Source organism: Fundulus heteroclitus, chromosome 12, assembly GCF_011125445.2.
Source record: "Fundulus heteroclitus isolate FHET01 chromosome 12, MU-UCD_Fhet_4.1, whole genome shotgun sequence".
In the NCBI taxonomy this organism is placed as follows: Eukaryota; Metazoa; Chordata; class Actinopteri; order Cyprinodontiformes; family Fundulidae; genus Fundulus; species Fundulus heteroclitus.
In genome coordinates this window covers 46,759,101-46,778,164 of record NC_046372.1, presented here as the reverse complement: position 1 = coordinate 46,778,164, position 19,064 = coordinate 46,759,101, and the positions used below count along the sequence as shown (strand labels likewise).

The 19,064-nt window shown below is 40.6% G+C and overlaps 1 protein-coding gene across 3 annotated transcripts in view; it reads left to right on the top strand.

The window, feature by feature from the left end:
• adgrd2 (adhesion G protein-coupled receptor D2) overlaps positions 1 to 19,064 on the top strand; it is a 94,350-nt gene that overhangs the window by 63,417 nt on the left and 11,869 nt on the right. For all 3 annotated transcript variants that reach the window (XM_036144693.1, XM_036144691.1, XM_036144692.1), the window contains exons 20-23: positions 5,827 to 5,947; positions 13,389 to 13,430; positions 13,553 to 13,606; positions 14,835 to 14,985. In XM_036144693.1, coding sequence (XP_036000586.1) covers positions 5,827 to 5,947; positions 13,389 to 13,430; positions 13,553 to 13,606; positions 14,835 to 14,985 — 368 coding nt within the window. The remainder of the gene's footprint in view (positions 1 to 5,826; positions 5,948 to 13,388; positions 13,431 to 13,552; positions 13,607 to 14,834; positions 14,986 to 19,064) is intronic.

The window sequence follows — 19,064 nt, the reverse complement described above, 5'->3', positions numbered from 1 at the left end:
TCAGAACAGATAGGATTTCCTACCTAGGCTAGTCCTGTAGGAGGTTATATTAAGCCACTGAGGGGCTGCACCGAGGTAATATAATTGACGCGCTGATTATTACCTTGTTGGATGAATTAGAGTCTGAGTCGTCAGGGCTTGTTGAACACTTCATCCATTTATTTTCTTCCCATCTTGTCAAATGTCTATCACAACAAGAACATTTCTCCAACATAGCAAGCAGACTGCTTTGTATTTACTTTTTCAGCGGTCAAAAACTGTTTTCCCCTTCCGGGTGGAATACCTACCTAACAAAGAAAAGTTCCTAGCTTTATTTATATATATATATATATATATATACACATACGCTGATTGGGCGCTTCTCTTTTGGGCAGTTACATAGATTATTTATTCCACTCAGCTTTCCATTCATATCAAAGAATGCAGCTTTATACGAGCAGCCATCTTATATCTCCCTTAACCTGTCTCCTTTTTATCCATCTTTCTGTCTCCTTTTAAATTCAGTTCAAATTCAATTAAAAAATACTTTATTAATCCAAAAGGGAAATTGAATGCTGGTGTAACTCATATCATGCAGGGTTCTTAACAAGTTGTCATAGATGGTGATGGAGGGATCTCCTGTAGCGGTCTGTCTCACAGCTGATATATTGTTATTTTTCTGTCTCTAACATGTATACTACTCAAAACAAAAGGGAACACTTTGAGTTACATTGTGTTGTGTAAGCTTTTCCTTTATTTTTTTGAGCAGTATATCTTATTCTTTGTACATGGTATTTTGAAGGCTACCTGCCTGGCTGCCTTGCTTTCTTACTACATCTTCATTGAATGAAAATCTCTTTAAATCTAAATCTGCCAGAGTTTAGATTATTTTTAAGCGTGACTTAGTTCAATTTTAATTTGATTACATTTGTTTCTGATCATTTCATGGGTTCTATCCAGCAACAAAAATGCATTTTATGCTGCAGCATGTATATCCCTCCGCAGCAGAAGTGTGATTTGGTCCCAGTTCAGCTTTTCGCCTGTGTAGCTTAGAAAGAACATAAACAGGCTGTTTCCATTGCAGTCGGTTGTTCAAGCTCCGATGTTGAAAAAGGGCAGGGATGTACTTAGATTGGATTCTGCCTGCATATGCGCTGGCATGGGTGGCTTGTCTCCCCCGTGTAGAACCTCTCTCTCCTCGAAGGATCCCAGGCAAAGAGTAAGATGTGGGAAGGGTGCTAGGTAAATAGCAGTGTTGGCACCCCTTCTAGAGTCCTGCTCCATCAACGTCGACCTCTAGAAATCCTACTCTTCCAAAAGTGTCCTCTGAGCTCTGCTACGCCGTGGAAGGTCTCCAGAGACCCTGTTATTCAGCAATATCTCAGCTGAGATGCAACTCCCATGGAGAGAAAAAAAGAAAGAGAATGTAAATAATACAAAATTGGAGAGTGGTAGAAAAAAATAGCAGAGTGAGGAAAAGTGGCCAGGATGTCCTGGACAAAAGTCGGGAGCTGGTTTAACCAGAGAGGAGGCTGGTTACCTCTAATGTCTCATAGAGTTTTTATATAAGATAACGATTTCTCATCAGAATCTATCTGAAACATTTTGAAAAAGTTGGAGGCCTTTTCCCGGTTTTCTTTTGGACTTCCTGATATGAAAGAATTAAAATAGTCCTTGTAATGATCAGAGGCAGTGGACCCAGAATTCAGCCAGACCAGCAGAGATTTCTTTAAAGAAAAGGCTCTTTAATACCAAAATCAAAAAAAACAGGGAAAAAGCCAAAGAGACCGTTGAACCAAAAGACGGTATAAAAATAAACAGACCAGCAGGGCAGGTAAAAAACAGGGACAGACCGACAGGAACGACAGACGAACAGGATGGCTCAGGCATCTGGAGACAAGAAGGTAAAAATAATCCAAAAAAGCAATACAAAAACTGAATGCTGCAGGAGGAGACTCACCCATCAACTCAACAAGACAACCTGGCACTGATGTCTGGTCCCAACAGTTTATATGGAGGTGGAGGCAGGTGAAACCGGTGAGAGGTGATTGCAGCAGGGGAGGAGTTAGGCAGGTGTGCAGAGTAAGTAATTAGACCAGACATCAGTGCTATGGCCCAAAACAAGAACAGAGCAGAAACCAAACCTAAAAAGCTGACAGGACAAGTGGACAGAAACTACACCATACTTGATAAGAAACAAAACCACCCTGAAATACAAACCTAAAACAGAAGATAAAGCTAAGACTAAAACTGATGACAAAACAGGATAAACTAACAGTAAACAAGAACCTAGACAAGACAAAACTCAAAGCAACCAGAGAACCTAAGGCAGGAGAGCAAAATAACTTAAACATAAAACCATAACAGAAACCAGATAATTACAGTCCTGGCTTGAAATAAGAAATGCATGGACTATTTTTTATTTTATTTTTTTGCATTACTCTAAGGCAGGATATTTTCAATTTTAACAAAACTGTTTGTTTATACAAGCAGAAATGCTTGTATACATGCTGTCAAAATGCTCTTAAACGTGATTACAATTTTCTATTACTACTACTATTTTTGTGATTAGTATTTGCTACTATTTTCTCAAGGTTTTTTGTTAAGAAATGAGGATTAGATAAAGGTCTGTAATATATTATCCAGTCTTGACATTTCTTAGGTAAAGTTTTAAATAAAGGTTTTCTTATGTTGTAAATTTGCTCTGCTGCTGATATACCTGAATGCTACCTGACTTACTGAAGAGCTAGGCACCATGTTCCAAGATGTCAAGAGTGAATCATTAGTACATTACATTTTTATAAAGGATTCCAGGAAGTCATCACTGTTGAGAGTTAAAGGAATAGACAACTTAACAGTGTTATGACTAACTATTATCAAAGAAAAACCTTAGATTTTTCTTGTTCCCCTGTGTTTATGATTCAAAATAGGCTTCTCTCCACTTTCTCTCCCACAGGTCTGCTTTAGAGTACATTGCTCTGAATTAAATGAAGGAGCCACCCTCGTATGACTGATTACATTTTTGCAAGGGGCTACATTGTCTACAATGTTATGTAGCATTATAGTGTCAATACATTGACGCTGTAACGCTGCAATGAACAGGGCAATCAGTTTGCGAGAGGGTAAAAATAAAGTGTGTTGTTCTGTGCAACTAAGGAAATTAGCAACAGAATAAATTCTTACAAGATTGCTACAGTATTCCACAATAAAGGTTTAGTGCAGTAAAATATTCTCACAGGACCAGTGTACTTAGTTAAATGGATTATAGATTATTGAAAACTTGCCATACAGGATAAGGTAATAAAGAAATACTGTTATTTGTCCACACTCAATGCCATATGTCAGCACAAAATCAAGAGTATAAAATCAGGAGTCAGCAGCAGCATGCTGTGTTACGCATAAAGGTTACATTTAGGCTATCACTTTCAATGTCTACATGAATGTTACTGTCCAACTCAACAATAACCTTTTCGGTGTTTAACTTTAATATGAGAACTGAACAGAAAGTTTACAGTAAGCCATCATGGACAAAACTACAAACAGAACTAGTTTTAGTACTCCTTTTGATAAAAAAAGTAATAGATATTACTAATAAATACTATAAATGGCCAAATGGTAACTGTTACTTGGCATGTGATTATTCAATAATTCTTTATATAAGTTTACTACTGATCCTCTTGAGCCAGTTTACAGAGTGTGAAAAAAATCGGTGACCGATAGGAGCTAGGAGTTTGTCCTGTAACCAGCTGGTTGCTGGTTCGACTCCACGCTCCAATCATCTCAGTCGGTGTATCCCTAGGCAAGATACTTCACCTGCTTTGCCTGTTGGTAGTTGTCAGAGATGGTGCTACAAATGTAATGTAGCAAGCGTATGACTGAATGTAGAGTGAAGTACAACTTCAACCCCCCCCCCCCCCCCCCCCCACCACCACCACCACCCCGGTGGGTGAAGTTGATGCTGACTTTCTTAACGGACTAAACAACTTCTTTAGGAGATTTGAGGCACTAAACAGCACTCCAGCAGTGAAAGCTGCCCCCCATCAGGAAGAGGAGGTGCTTCTGCCTTGACACAGCCGATGTGTGGAAGACTCTAAGGAGAGTAAACCCACGGAAGGCCCCAGGCCCCGACAACATACCTGGGCGGGTGCTCAAGGAGTGTGCAGGTCAGCTGGCTGGTGTTCTCACAGACATTTTTAACAGCTCGCTGCAGTGCCTGCATGCTTTAAGTCTGCCTCCATCATTCCGGTGCCAAAGAAACCTCAAGTCACCTGTTTCAACGACTACCGGCCTGTTGCACTGACTCCCATCATGATGAAGAGCTTTGAAAGGCTGGTAAAGGAACACATTGTCTCCAGTCTCCCCCCAACACTGGACCCGTTCCAGTTTGCCTACCGGCGAAACCGCTCCATTGAGGACGCCATCTCCTCTGCTCTTCATCTGAGCCTGACACACCTGGAGGAGAAGAACATGCATGTGCGGATGCTGTTCCTGGACATCAGTTCATCATTTAACACCATCATCCCACAGCACCTGGTGGGAAAACTGGAACATCTGGGCTTCAACACACCTCTTCGCAACTGGCTGCTAGACATCCTCACCAACAGACCTCAGTCAGTCCGGGTCGGACAGAACACCTCTGATGTCATCACCCTCAGCACGGGCTCCCCTCAGGGCTGCGTCCTTAGCCCCCTGCTGTTCACCCTGATGACTCATGACTGCATCCCCAGGTTCACCACCAATCACATTGTGAAGTTTGCCGACAACAGTGGTGGGCCTGATCAGAGACGACAACGACCAGGACTACAGAGAGGAGGTGGAGCAGCTGGTGGGCTGGTGCAGAGACAACAGCTTGATCCTGAACGTGGAGAAGACCAAGGAGCTCATCGTCGACTTCAGGAAGAACCGGCCCCACCACGCTCCACTGCTCATCAACAGCTCAGCTGTGGAGGTGGTCAGCAGCACCAAGTTCCTGGTGTTGCACATCACAGACAACCTCAGCTGGTCACTGAACACCACGTCACTGGTGAAGAGGGCACAGAAGCGCTCGTACTTCCTGTGGAGGATGAGGAGAGCCCACCTGTCCCCGCCCATCCTCACGACTTTCTACAGAAGCACCATAGAGAGGATTCTGACCAGCTGTCTCTCTGTGTGGTGTGGAGACTGCAGTGTCTCCGACTGGAAGAACGTGAGGAGAGTGGTGAGGACAGCAGAAGGGATCATCGGGGCACCTCTTCCCTCCATTAAAGACATTTCATCTGAACGCTGCGTGGCGCGAGCCCGTAACATCATCAGAGACCCCTCACACCCCCACCATGGACTGTTCTCCCTGCTGCCCTCTGGGAAGAGGTTCCGCAGCATCCGCTGCAGGTCCACCAGGTTCTGCAAAAGCTTTTTCCCTGTCGCCATCAGACTGTTGAACTGCTGAAGCTATAAACTGGACTCTGTACCACATTCGCATATTTGCACATTTACTTCATTGCATCCTTATCCAGCATTACAAATGCTGCCAAACTCTCAGTCTCTAAAATGCACTCTTGCACAAATCATTTCTGCACATACAAATGGTTTTTAAGAAATACTCAGCTGTACACTTTGATCGCACACAGTCTCTTTCTCCTGCATTGTTTACATTTCAATTGTTGTACTGTTAAATCACTGCTGCACTTCATCCTGTAAACTTTATCCTGTAAATTTTATCCTGTAAATTTTATCCTGTAATTTACTTTATCCTGTAATCTACTGCAATTCACTGTAATTTTCAAGCTGCCGTGACGTTTTTAACACTCAGGTCATGTCTTTATCCTAATCCATGCAATTATTTCAGGTGCTTTCTCTGTGTGCTTTTAGGGCTGTGACCCGTCCAGTTCTCATCCTGCTCCCTGTACTGGGTCTGACGTGGATATGTGGAGTGCTGGTCCATCTGTCTGTGGTTGTCAGCTATATTTTCATCGTCCTCAATTCATTCCAAGTAAGCAAGACATGAGTAATATTTGATAGTGACTTGTATAGTGATGTTTATTTGTAAAAGACAAAAAGATAGTACAGAAATAAGTGTATAATATTAAATGCTATAAAACGCTAAGGGCATAAAGGAATAACTTTATTGCAACATTATTGTGTACAAATGAACCTGGTATCAATACTATTGTTGTTTCATTTGTCACATCTTAGTTTTAAATTATTGTTTTTCAGATTAACATAATTTTTAAGAGTTAGCCATGATTCATATAATACAATATGTTTTCAAATGTTTATACAGGACGCTGCACAGTGGTACTGTGGGTAGCACTGTTGCTATGCAGTAAGAAGGTCCTGGGTTCAAGTCCTACCTTAGCCCTGGGTCTTTCTGCATGGAGATTGCATGCGTGGGTTCTCTCCGGGTACTCCGGCTTCCTCTCACTGTCCAAAAACATGACTGTTAATTGGCCTCTCTAAATTCTCCTTAGGTGTGAATGTGTGCATTAATGATTGTTTGTCCTGCGATAGACTGGTGACCTGTCCAGGGTGTACCCCGCCTCTCGCCCATTGACAGCTGGAGATAGGCACCATCACCCTTGCGACCCCACAAGGGATAGATGTGTTATATAATGGATGGAAATGGATGGTTATCAGCAGGACAGAAAAAAATTTATGAACAAACAATATAGTTGCCTTAATACCTTCACTGTAAATCAATATATAAACCTAGTTTAACAACATACCTTAATTTTAGTCTAGCCACATAAGGTAACAGTGAAGTAGGGATATTCAATATCTGTGTTGCCCTAACTGCAAATTTGTAGCAAGGCATGAAAGTAAATTAAAACTCTAGAGCAAGAATATTCTTTTTCTGATCAAATTTCAGCTCTTCTGTCCAACATGGTATAGATATTTGAGAACTTTTTAATCACTTGTTTTATGTTGCTTTAAAATGCTGCTATTTTCATGTTCAAATACATTTTAATATGGAGGCTGTTGGTAGAACTATGAACAACTTTACATCTACATCCAGTTCTCCTCCCTAGATAACATGGCACTCATTTCCTCTGTCTCACATACTTCCTTGTTTCACATGAACCCCCACACCCTCACCCCTTGTTTTTCTTATACTTTTCTATTATGTCCCTTCCTTTTTTACTCATCTTTTCTTTCCTCTCTCGCCCCCCTTTACTCTTCCCTGGTCTTTAATTAATCAAAATGAGTTAGCCCTTGGGTGACCCCCAGAGAGCTGCTAGTTAATTTAGATTTACTGCCAGCGTCCAGTTGAGGCCAGATAACACTGCAGTAGGAGTTCTTCCTCATGTTGGTAGGAGGATGAGGCAGAGCCAGCAACTTTTCTCCTAACAAATTAAACTGAAAAAAAGAAAAAAAACGTAGGGTAGGGGAAAAAAGCTAATAATACAGCATGTGTTTGATAAGATCCAGTAGATGTCGGATGTCCTCTGGAATATTGTGTCTAGTATTTTAAACATAGACTTTGTCCCTAGGAGAAACTGTTTATCATAAAAGTAGAATCCTGGTCATAGCCTGAATCCTCATGAAATATGAGAACTACAATATCTGCAGCAGAAACTCATGCAGGTGTATGTAACTTAAAGTGGTGCATTGAAAAGCTCTGAAGTGGCTTTATTGCAGTGTTAGGAAGATCTTCTTTTGGTTTATATTTTGCCTGCAGAATGCTGAAATTGACATTGAATCACTGCAGAAAAATGCAGTGATTCAATGTATAAAAACATTTTAAAAGACAAGATGAATCTTTTTGTGCTTGTTGGACAGTGTTTGCATTTTTCACCACATGCTTTGCCTCTGTACCTTTGCTTCATTTTTTTTTTCTGAAGACTCAGGTTTCTCTGGTCCATTGTTGTATCAAATGTTATGGAACCTAATTTTTCTAAGTTTAAAATAACTAAATAGTTTGCTACAAGGTGATCAAAAGTGTGCAAAAGGTAAGACAAAATAATAAATTTTATACAATTTTCTAAATGTTTACCAAAAAAAGCATTTCCTAAAGGGTAACATTAAACCTCATAGGCAAAGAAGACTGTGCTTTATTCCATTAAGGAACCTTAATCGACATGTGTGAAGTGTATCGTAAACCTACCCTCCATCCCCCACCCCACTGTACCTTATTTGCTTGAAGCAGTACCGTGTAAAGTTTGACCCAAATATTGGCTTAATTTGAGATATATTAAATATTTTTCAGGTCAGTATACAGCATTTGGCATGTGGCAATGCTCCGTACGGGCTGCCTTTCTCAAAAAACCTGCCTATGTAACTTGAGAGGATCGGATCTGTCGCTGATTGGGTCATGTGACCTGGAGTGTCGCCTTACTGCAGTCCAACCTCCGCTTAAACACTAGAACTAACCTTACGTGCTTCTACATTTCTCATCTTTGAATAAAAGTTTATAATGGCCATGGTTATTCTTACAAAATACAGTTCACAAACCTGCATGTCAGCTCTTCTCCTCTTTTAAAGTTGCTGCAGCCTTTCATATTCAGGTGATTGAGTCTATGGTTTGCTCTGTCTTCCTCTTCCACGGCTCCCGGAGCTCACCCTTCCTCTCTCTCTCCCATGGCACTACCTCGTCCTCTCCCTTTCCCAATGAGAGACTCTAGGGACAATCTGGAGGGGTGAATGTGGCCTTGTCTTTACAAGTATCTCAATGACTTCTCAATCTACTAGTCCAAAGTGGTCTGCTATCAGATTCCAAAACTCGAAGGGAGACTGTTTAATTTTGCGACAGTGCCGTGTTGCCAGTGGCCTTCAGGGACGTTAAACCTAAATGTTACAGATCTCCCCTGGTGGCTAAAAGTTACACGGTGCTGCTTTAACAGTGCATGACTCCAGTGTTGTATAAAATTAGTTGAATTTATACATATTTCTTACTTTTCTTTCTTGTCACTGTTAAATTTTTCAGGTCATCAGGGAAATTTTAATATCAGACAGAGATAACCTTAGTAAATTAACCATTTGTTTTCAGATAATTTCATTTAATAAGAGGGAAAAAATAAGCAACTTAACTTGACAACTATGTGAAAATGCCACCTTCTGTGGCAATAACTGGCAATAACTGCTGTCATTTGCAATTGTGGCTCACTGTTTTTGCACATTGGTTATACACTTCAAATCATTCTCCTCATTACCTAAGTGCTCTTGAGCTCAGGTCCGAAAACAGATAGCTGCTGGAGGTTTTCTGGTCAGCAATGGAATTCAAGGTTCTAGTTAAAGCTTGTCATCCAGGTCCTGAGGAAGTAACGTCATGCACTTCCACCACCATTTTAGATAGTCAGTATGATCTTCTTTCACTGAACGCCTGTGTTACATTTACACTAGTTGTAACGTGACAAATATATTGAAAATTTTTTTATTTGTGTCTGTTAAGTTCACAGAACAGTTTCATTTATGTTTGTGGCTTTTTCTATTTTTATTTCCTGATCAGCAGTGATTATGAGCAGTCTCTTTATTATTGTAGAGCTATGAAAATAATAAAATTACATTTTGGTTTGACCCACTCTGTCCATAGTGGACCTTAATATTAATGTTGTTGCTCTTCAGTTTTTCTGGTCTTCCTCGGAGAAAACCTTTCTTTCAGTGATTGGCCCTGTGGCCAGACAGAGAGAGCATAAAGTAAAATTTGAAATAACAGATCTCTGATATATGAATAAGGGCTTTATATGTGAGAAGGATAATTTGAAATTATATTCTTGATTTAATAGGAAGTGAAATAAGGGAAGCTAAAATAGGAGAAATATGAACTCTTTTGTTGATTTTCATCAGAACTCTTGCTGCAGCATTTTGGTGCAGCTGAAGGCTTTGAACTACATTTTGAGGACTTCCTGATAATAAAGAATTGCAATAGTTCAGCGTTGAAGTACCAATCTAATTTCGCCAATATTCCAAAGGTGAAAAAAGGAAACCCTAGAAACCTGTTTAATATGGGATTAAAATGACCTGTCTTGGTCAAAAATAACACCAAGGTTTTTTGCTTTATTTCCAGAGGCCAATTTAATGCTATCCAGATTAGGTGATTGATGAAGAAGTACATTTTTTAACTTTTGTCTTGTCAGAATTAAAAGCAGAACATTTTAAGTCATCAAGGTTTGAACATTAAAGTTTATTTTGCAGTTATGCTAGAAAAAGGGCAGTGTTGTCTGGCAACTACTATGTCTTCCTGGCAGAGATGGCTAGTTTTTCATCTTCATCTCCCTCTCTCTTCATCGGATGATCTCTGAATCTGCAGGTTACCAAATACCATTTCACATGATGACCGTAGATATTAGCAGTAGCTTGGTGCCAAATAGATGGAGGACATACTTGTTGACATTATCACATTTATGTCACTCTGTATTACTCACTTCTGCACTAGTTATAACACGCTTAACGGCGAGGTCATTTGACCCTTTTAGCACACCACTAGGTGGGTGTAAATCTTACACACTCAGGCTTTAACTAAAACTACTAAGAAATATTAAAGCTATAGTTGGTAATCATGTTCAGAAACACTTTTTGTTATACTGAGTGAAATGGTCTTTGCATCCTAACAGTAGTCAATACATAATATACTTAGAAAAGGGAGGCTAAAAAATTAGACTTATGTAAGAGCTGCATGCCATTAAAAACTAAGTATCACTAAGAAAACTATCCTCATTAATTGGAAAAGTAAACATATTCTCAGTATTAATCTGTTTAGAGGTCTTTGTTGGACTGTATTAGCCTTAAGAATTCATCTGCCTCCACATTAGATCAATATCTTTGGGATCCTTTGATCATCTCCATCAGTTTGAGTGAGGGAATGTTGGATTTTTCATGTTGGGCCTTGAGGCTGATGTGGGTCAGTGCCTTGGTTTCAGGTGTCTGGGAGCCCCCCGTGGTGGGGTGTCTAGTGGGTCTGGCACTGAGTTCTGTTGCCTCTCCTGGGGTGGGGCTTTGGGGGCTCCAGGAGTGATCTCCAATGGCTGCATGTGATGTTGGAAAGGATGTAGCATTTTTTCTGAGGCGGGGGGAGGGGGGGGCAGCCTTGGTTGAGGGATTCAGAGGGAGGGCAGTTAAGTCAGCCTCACCCCTGGTGCCTGCCCCTGCCTCCAAATCTTAAACTGCATATTGACACTGAGGGTTCTGAATGGGATGTGTCGGGGCATGCTAACGCCGGCTGCTTTCCAGAGATGTGGTGGGCTGCGTTGCTCCAGCTCTCCCAGTTTTTCATGGACTGGACAACAACATGCAACAACACCAGATTTGAGCAGGGAGAGGCAGGCTTTGGGTCCTTACACACTCTTGTTCTCTGACTGCCATCTGGACTTTGAGGGTTGGAAGAGGAGCAGGCCATCTAGCTGGGCTCTGGGCTGAGGTTGAGTCTTGGGTCTCAGGGGTCAATCGAAGCTGGAGCTGGTGCTTCTGCTCTGGGTGGGGTGTGGGGTTCTGGTGCGGTCTCAGTGGAGGGTGGGGCACCCAGTTGCCTCGGTGTGGTCTTCATGGTAGGGGTGGGCTGTGTGTGGTTGGCATTACCGGCTGGCCTGGGCACCTCCAGGTTCATGTGGTGTGCTCTGGTTGGCTGGCTCGTTCGATGTGTGTTGGCCCTGTCTCTGGATGAATTGGTTTCGGGGTTGTCGGGGCTGGGATCAGGGCGGAGGTTCGGGTATGGACCAGGTTTGTCCTGGTTGGGGCTGTGCTCACACCTGGTCTTGGCTTGTGGCTCCAGCAGTCTCCTCTTCTCCACCCTGCTGAAGGGTTCGCCTCCTGGGTCTAGGGTCTGGAACCAGGAGGTGTCTGAGCTCTGGGGTATCCGTACTATGACCTGAGAATATAGTGTGGTGAGTGGATGTGTGTCTACAGCATGTATTCTTGTGTATTATTAGATTGAGTGTGTGGTTATGAGTGTTTGCATGTGTGGGCATTAGGGTGGGAACATGTGATTGTGACTGCATGCCTGTGACTGTGTGCTTGTTTTTCGTGAGGTCGAGCTTTTGGCTGCCCCCTCTCTTGGGACATCTCAGGTCTCCACTATTTGTGAGGGCCATCCACCCTGTCAGGCTCCCTGCCAGTGGCTGGTGCCTTGATCCACTGGTGTGTTGTGGTTTTATGGTGTCCAGGGCTGGCTCACTCCTGGCAGCTTCTACACTGGGCCTGAACTCCCTGGCTTTTTTGGGGGTTGTTGTGCCCTTGGGACTCGGGTGTCTCGGCCTATGGCTGGATCTGCTTAGGGGTTCTGGTCTCCCCGGTGTCTGCCTCTGGGGGGCAGGTGTTTGAATCCTCACAACCACTATTATGCATTTCTTATGGACAAACCTTACATATACAAGAGCACTCTCACAACACCTGTGGGTGTTTGGATTCCAGTTGGTTACATTTAAACTTCTATACAGATAAACCCTATAGTTAGCTTTTGCTGTCACTAAATACATCTTGTATTTAATAATACTGGATATTTTTCAGCAATGTTATTAGGCGTTGGTCTTTTTCTATTGGTTTTGATGTTATTTCCATCTTTCTTTCTAGAAGTCTGGAAGCAGACTTCGAAGATGTTATCTCACACTCTTTTTTTCCTCTACTCTACTTTTGTCACCTTCTCTCCCTTTTAATGTTTTCCTTCACTCTTCCATTCTTTCTATTGTACCTTTCAGTTTCTGTATTCATTGAATTTGAGATTAAAATCCAGTAATGTTTTTTTGCATACATATTAAGCAGAGCACTATAACGAGAGCAGTAAAGCTCCACTTGTGTAAGTAAACCTGTTGGTTCTCTTTAGCACCAAGAAAGCAATTCTTTGTGTAACAATGCCAGACAGGACACAAGGGGAAAAGAAATAGTCTCTGTATTATTATCCAACATCAAAATAGGAGAGACAAAAGGTCCTTGAGATGAAAACTGTAGTTGCTATTAGGAAATACCACTGTATGTCCTTCTTATGACAACAGGTTTTATGGAAAGATTTGGGAATGAGTTCACATTTCTCTCCTGTCTTACATAGTTTAGCAAATCACAAAAAGTGTATTTTGGTGGAGATTTTTTTGTTCAAGTTAGAACCAGCCTTGGTGCCACTGCAGTTGCATAGCATTCATAGTTGGGTGAAGGGACAACTGATCTCAATGTCTGGACAAACTCAAGGTTAACAAATATCAATCTCACATAAATAGGCTATTCCAGCAAATAATTTGTCTGTCAAATGTTTTGTCTCTATTATTTAAACGCAGGAGATTTATTGTGTATTTAGCTGTGATTTGAAAAGCAGCCTCTTCTGAATCCAACTGGAGCACACCAATAAAGGAGGCAGAAATGAATTGATGTGAATTCACAGTAAATGTTTTGCTTTTGTCTGTTAAGAGAGAAAAAACAGTTTTGCAGAGGTTGCAAAGTGGAGCACTAAATAACGACATACTGTCAATAAAAGTTCTTTTCTCTTGTTTGTTTTTTATCTCTCCTTTCCACAGGGCCTGTATATCTTCTTAGTGTATGCTGTTTACAACAGTGAGGTAAGAAGGCATTCAAGTCCATTGTTACAGCTGTTGCTGAATCGGAAATGGAATATCAAAATCTACTCTGTTTGTACGATGTGTGAGGACGAATCACAGAATAAATCCTGAATCTGATTTAGGTGAGGAATGCCATAAAGAGGATCAAAGAAAAGAGAAAGGCCCTATCTTTCACGGTAAGTTGGCAAATAACACATCCATCCACATGCAGAGCTGTGATGATACAGATTTCTTCTCTTTCCGTTTTTTTGTCTCATATAACCCTTAAAGCCTGAATTTATTCTCTAATATGTAAAATAAAAAGAGAAAGCTTTGACTTTAATACAACAGATTTTTGTGCAGGTATATAGTATGGAAAATATTTATAATTTTACATAACTCCAGCTGCTAGATGACTGCAATGGACTTTCAATAAGATTGTATGGAATATCCATCAACTGGCACCAATGGGGGGCATACACTGGAAGTGGTTTGAGGCAAATCTGCTGCAATAGTCTAAAAAGGATTACATTTCATCAAACTAATTATTTATGAGACAAAGATAAGAAGACTAAATACAAAAACTAATTTCAGTTGATTTGTATTTATTAACGGATAGAAAGCCAATGGTAACGTCCCTTCATTTTAGACACTGTGATGTGTCTCCTTTTGGCTGCTTTCTTATTTAGGGGTCACACCACTACAATGTACACGCAGACTTGTCAAAGCTTTACGCAAGGTGCCCATCTTGACTCAACCTGGATTCGAACCCGATCCCCCTGAATTTAATACACAGTATTAATCCACGGAAGAGGGAAGGACTGTGAATTAACTGTGGTCAGCAACATATTTTGTTTAACCAACCACACAGCTATTCCAACACTCAATCAAGTCCATTCAGAGCAGACTTGATCGGTATGCTTCATGTCACTGTCCTGCTGCATAGCCCAATGTGCACTTGAGCCATAAGTCAAAAGGTGATGGCGGGACATTTTCCTTCAGGATTTTCATCTAGAATGCAGAATTCATGGTTCCATCAGTTACAGCAAGTAAAGGTGTCCCAACTGAAGTAAAGGTAGCCTTAGATCATCATGCTAGCACCACCATGTTTGTTCCACTCTATGATGGTTTTTTGTTTGTTTTGTTAAATGCTGTGTTTGTTTTATATCACATATAATACTCCCTTGTAGTGATGAGTCCAGGTGGGCTAGTTATCTTAACCAATTATTAACAAGGAGGCAATTACAAACTCTGTCAGATTGGATGAAGGTTAGTTTGGGCAGCTTTTCTCTCTTAATAAATGAAATCATCAATTGCAAGCAGCTTTTTATATTTAAACTAGTTTGATGATCTGAAGCATTAAAGGTCCAACAAAAAAGTTAAGAGATTTGTAATGGAGAAACTGGGTTCTGATGTGTTTTGTAGAACTGCTCCCAGCCTACCAGCTTCTTACCCTCCCAGAGGGCTCCAATAATATCCCCCTGGAGCCGGAGTCCCCCAACCTCCTCCAGTCCCGAAACAAGTGAGACCTCTGGACCCTTCAACTCCACTTCCACATCTTTGGTCATCAAGAATGGTAGGTTGCATTGTACTTTTCTAACTGGGAAAAGAATATGTTGATGCTGAATGGGTCAAACCACCAATATTCTAATAAAATAAAATCATAGTTTCTTCAACTAAGACTCTTAAACTAAACAACTGTCTTCTGCAGTAGATTAAGAGGCATAAAGATAAAAAAATGTTTAGCAAACCTTTTAAAAAAAAAAAAAAAACCTCCTTGATCTTAAAAGCAAATATGTTTAAAGACAAGACAGGAATCATACTTTGAAGGGGGGAAGTCTTTGTGACACATGGTTGTATAATAACGCAAAATGTGAAAAAACATTTTGCACATGTTCACATTTTGTCACATTCCAGCCTGAAACTTCAGTGTATTTTATTGGGATTGCGCGTGATAGACCAACACAAAGTAGTGAATAGTTTTAAAGTTGATGCCTGAAATGATACGTGGTTTAAAAAACATTTGACAAGTTCAAACCTAAAAAGAGTAATGTGCATTTGTATTCACCCCCCTGAATAAACACTTTGTAGATCAACCCTTCAGTTCAAGAATTGTGGGGTATGCTTTCATAGAATTGCATATCAGCTCAAACTCAATCAGAATAGATGGAAAACATCTGTGAACATTCATTTCCAAGTCTTACCATAGATTCTCAACTGCATTTAGGTGTGAACTTTGGCCAGACCATTGGAACATGAATATGTTTTGTTCTAATCCGTGTTAGTACTAAGGTTGTTGTCCAGCTAGATGGTGAATCTCCACCCCATGCATAAGTATTGCAGCTTCTAACAAGTTTTCCTTCAGGACTGAGCTGTATTTAGCTCCATCTGTTGTCCCCTCAATTCTCACCAGTTTCCCTGTCCCAGCTGAAGAAAAGCATCCGCCAAAAACAAGTTTTACAGAGGGAAGAAAAACACATAGAATTTTGGTTTTATCTGAATTTTGGTTTGTGTCACCTAAATATAGCAAACTCCATGCAGGATTTACCAAGCTACTCTGGGCCTCTTTGCTGATTCTTTCAGTTTAGGTGGATGCTCACATTTTGGTACATTAGCAGTACTGCCATACTCTTTCCAAATTTCAGATGGTAGGTTTAACAGAGCTCTTGGATGTTCAAAGCTTGGGTATAATTTTATACCAGAACTCTACTTTAAATTTTCCTGATCACTTTCTGATCACATCTGCCCTGTTCCTTGGTCTTCATATTGCTGGTTGTTCTCAATTTTTCTCTAACAAACCTTCTGATACAGTCAACAAAACAACTGTATTAAAAATGAGATGGAAATACACACAGGTGGACTGTGTTTAGTAGTTGGGTGACTTCTAAAGGCAGTAGGTTTGCACTGGAATTTATTTAGCAGAATCATTATTTGCAAACATTTGGTAAACCATGCATCCTCCTGCGTCACCATTAAGAACTTCTTTTTGTTGGTCTGTCACATAATACCCAAATGAGTGACATTAAAGGGTGCAAATATTATTAAGTCCTTCTTTTTCACATTCAAATCCTTCAGTTGTGGTCTTTATAAAGTTTAACTGCAATGCTTTGGTTCTTTGTCAGTGAACTTCAAGAGACCCCTCTAGTAACCCATTATCAGCAGCCTCTGAGACTGCGTCTTTTTCATGCAGTTTCAATGTGGCACCCCGCCCCCTACAATCTCCCATGGCAATTCACTATAGTCCCTTCACCGTTTTTGTAGTTTAATGGCCGAGATACTATTATCTAGTGTCAGAGTCTGACCCAGAGCTAGAGAAAACAATGCTACTTACTGTATATCATAGCAAACGAGAAGGACTTTCCCTATTGATGTGGGTACAAAGTTTAGCAAGTAAGAATAGCATTTTACGGCACTGCTTATTCCATTTAATGATGTAAAGCACATCGGTTAGTTGAATATTTTAACAACTAAAGGCCTCATTTAGCAAATCTAGATTAAAAGGAATATTCAGCAGTAATTTTGTGGACTAACTGAGCTAAGATTCTGCAATACCTCAACCCCATGACCTCCCCTACGCTGCCAGGTGTTCATCTACAGTTCTTATCAAGCTCTAAAGCATATGTGAGCTCTAAATCAACTTCTTAGTACACCTAAGTTTTTCAATTCAATTCAATTCAATTCAATTATTTTGTAATATATACAATCATATTAGTCTGGGCTTGGCTTTATATGGCTACTCTACCTCTGACCAAAAATACTATGTATCAGTGTTGGAAGTACATACATTGACTGGCAGCTCTACTTCTCAGTGCTTCACAACATGTTGCACATGGTGGAACTTGTGTGCACAGCTTTCGAAGACTCCTTAACATTTTCATTTCCCTGGTACAGTTATATAACAAAGTATTAAGAAAACAGAACTCAGCTCAGTGTTGTTTACTCAAAGAAGAAGCCTGAATATGACAAGTGCACAGTGGTTATCTCCAATTCAGTAAGTAAAGAAATAACAAGCAAAGGTTTTCTTAAACGCCAGTATTGAGAGTTTCAAAAGTTCATCATGTCTATGCACAACGTCATGTTAAGTTAGAATGCTATTAAAGATGACCTAAACCGCCTTGCATACTGCGGGAGTAAATTCTGGCTCATTAGTTGCACTTTTTGTTCTTCTTTTCTTTGGTACATAAAATGTAAATATTATAAAAGACAGCAATTACTATATTTAATTGTCCCATAGGCTTTTTTTTGTGCATTAATAATTTATTTCTGGCTGGTAGCACCATTCTGAAAAGTTTGGATAATAATGCTTTCACTCCTGAGGCCATGGCACCTTTTAGGTAGAAAAGGTGCCATGGCCTCAGAGATGCCAGTAGACAAAGTGTTCAGGATTTATTTATTTCCATTCTTCCTGCAAACAAAAGGTTTGCAGAAGAACAGGTTTTTCGCCTTCATTTTTAAATCAAAATTCTCCACACATTCTCTGCTATGGACAGGTCAGCAGTTAAAGGTTGGCCAGTCTAATACTTGTACCTTTTTACTCTTTTGCTTCGGCAGTCTCTGGAGAATGTGGTTTTATACTGTTTGGTTGAAAACCCCACTGATGTTCCTAAGAGACAGCAGAGCCACTCAGCAAATGATGTTTAGCCAGGTCTGAGGGCCTTTCTTTCCGTCCTTTAGATAAGGACTGAGGCAGAATGGGGGAGAACCAAAGGGAAGCAGTCACAGACCTAAGTTGGTGTCTCTTCAGGAGGGAAGATATCTACATAAACAATACCATGGGGCAACCTAAGTTTAAGTAATTTTTATTTTGAACTAGAGCTGATCAAATGCCATCCAGATTCTTAAAAGAAGGTTGAAATTATCCTTTCATGTAGCATTCAATTAAAAGGTTGAAATTAGATAACAAATTCAGTATCATTAACCATTCTCATTGCATCATTTGTACGGTAATAAAACAAATAAACATGTATTGGTGGCCCATGGCAAATTGACTGGACATGGAAATAATTATTGGAAAATTTGTTTGGGGCACAACTGTCAGATCACTATTCTTTTCTAGCCCTAATGCTACCCCTCAGCAGATACTGCCCTGGGCGGTAAGCCATATTGGCCATATCAAAGTCTGAATCACAGATAACCTCAACTTATGCTTGCTTTAGGCCTCAACTAGACCTGCTCTGGTTCGATGCTGTCCAAACGTAAAAAGATTGCAAAACACAATTAAATAAACAAGAATAAAATAGATTTTTCCTAAATTAATTTTCTCCTCCCAAACTCAACCTCTTACATTAAATGAGATAGCTACAAGTTTAACTCCTCCTGGCAAGTAGGGGGCACACTTGTGCTCACCGGCTCTCGTTCCAACCATAAAATGTACGGTTTGCCAGGCGGCTGCCAGATCCGATAGCATTAGCATAAGAGGTTTTCCAATAGGTCCAGTCTAGGGGGGGCTAGCGTACACTCGGACTGACACACGTCAGGCTTGTAGAGTTGTGGTTTCAATGCCGTCTTGTTCAGGCAGCGGGTAAAACAAAACTTCAACTGTCAACGTAATGAGGGACATTGTCTCACCTTGGGTAATCTTTGGCTCAGATTCTTTTCTGCAGGAGCTTAAACTAACATGTTCAGGCAGCTAGTCTTAAATACAGCCACTGGGTA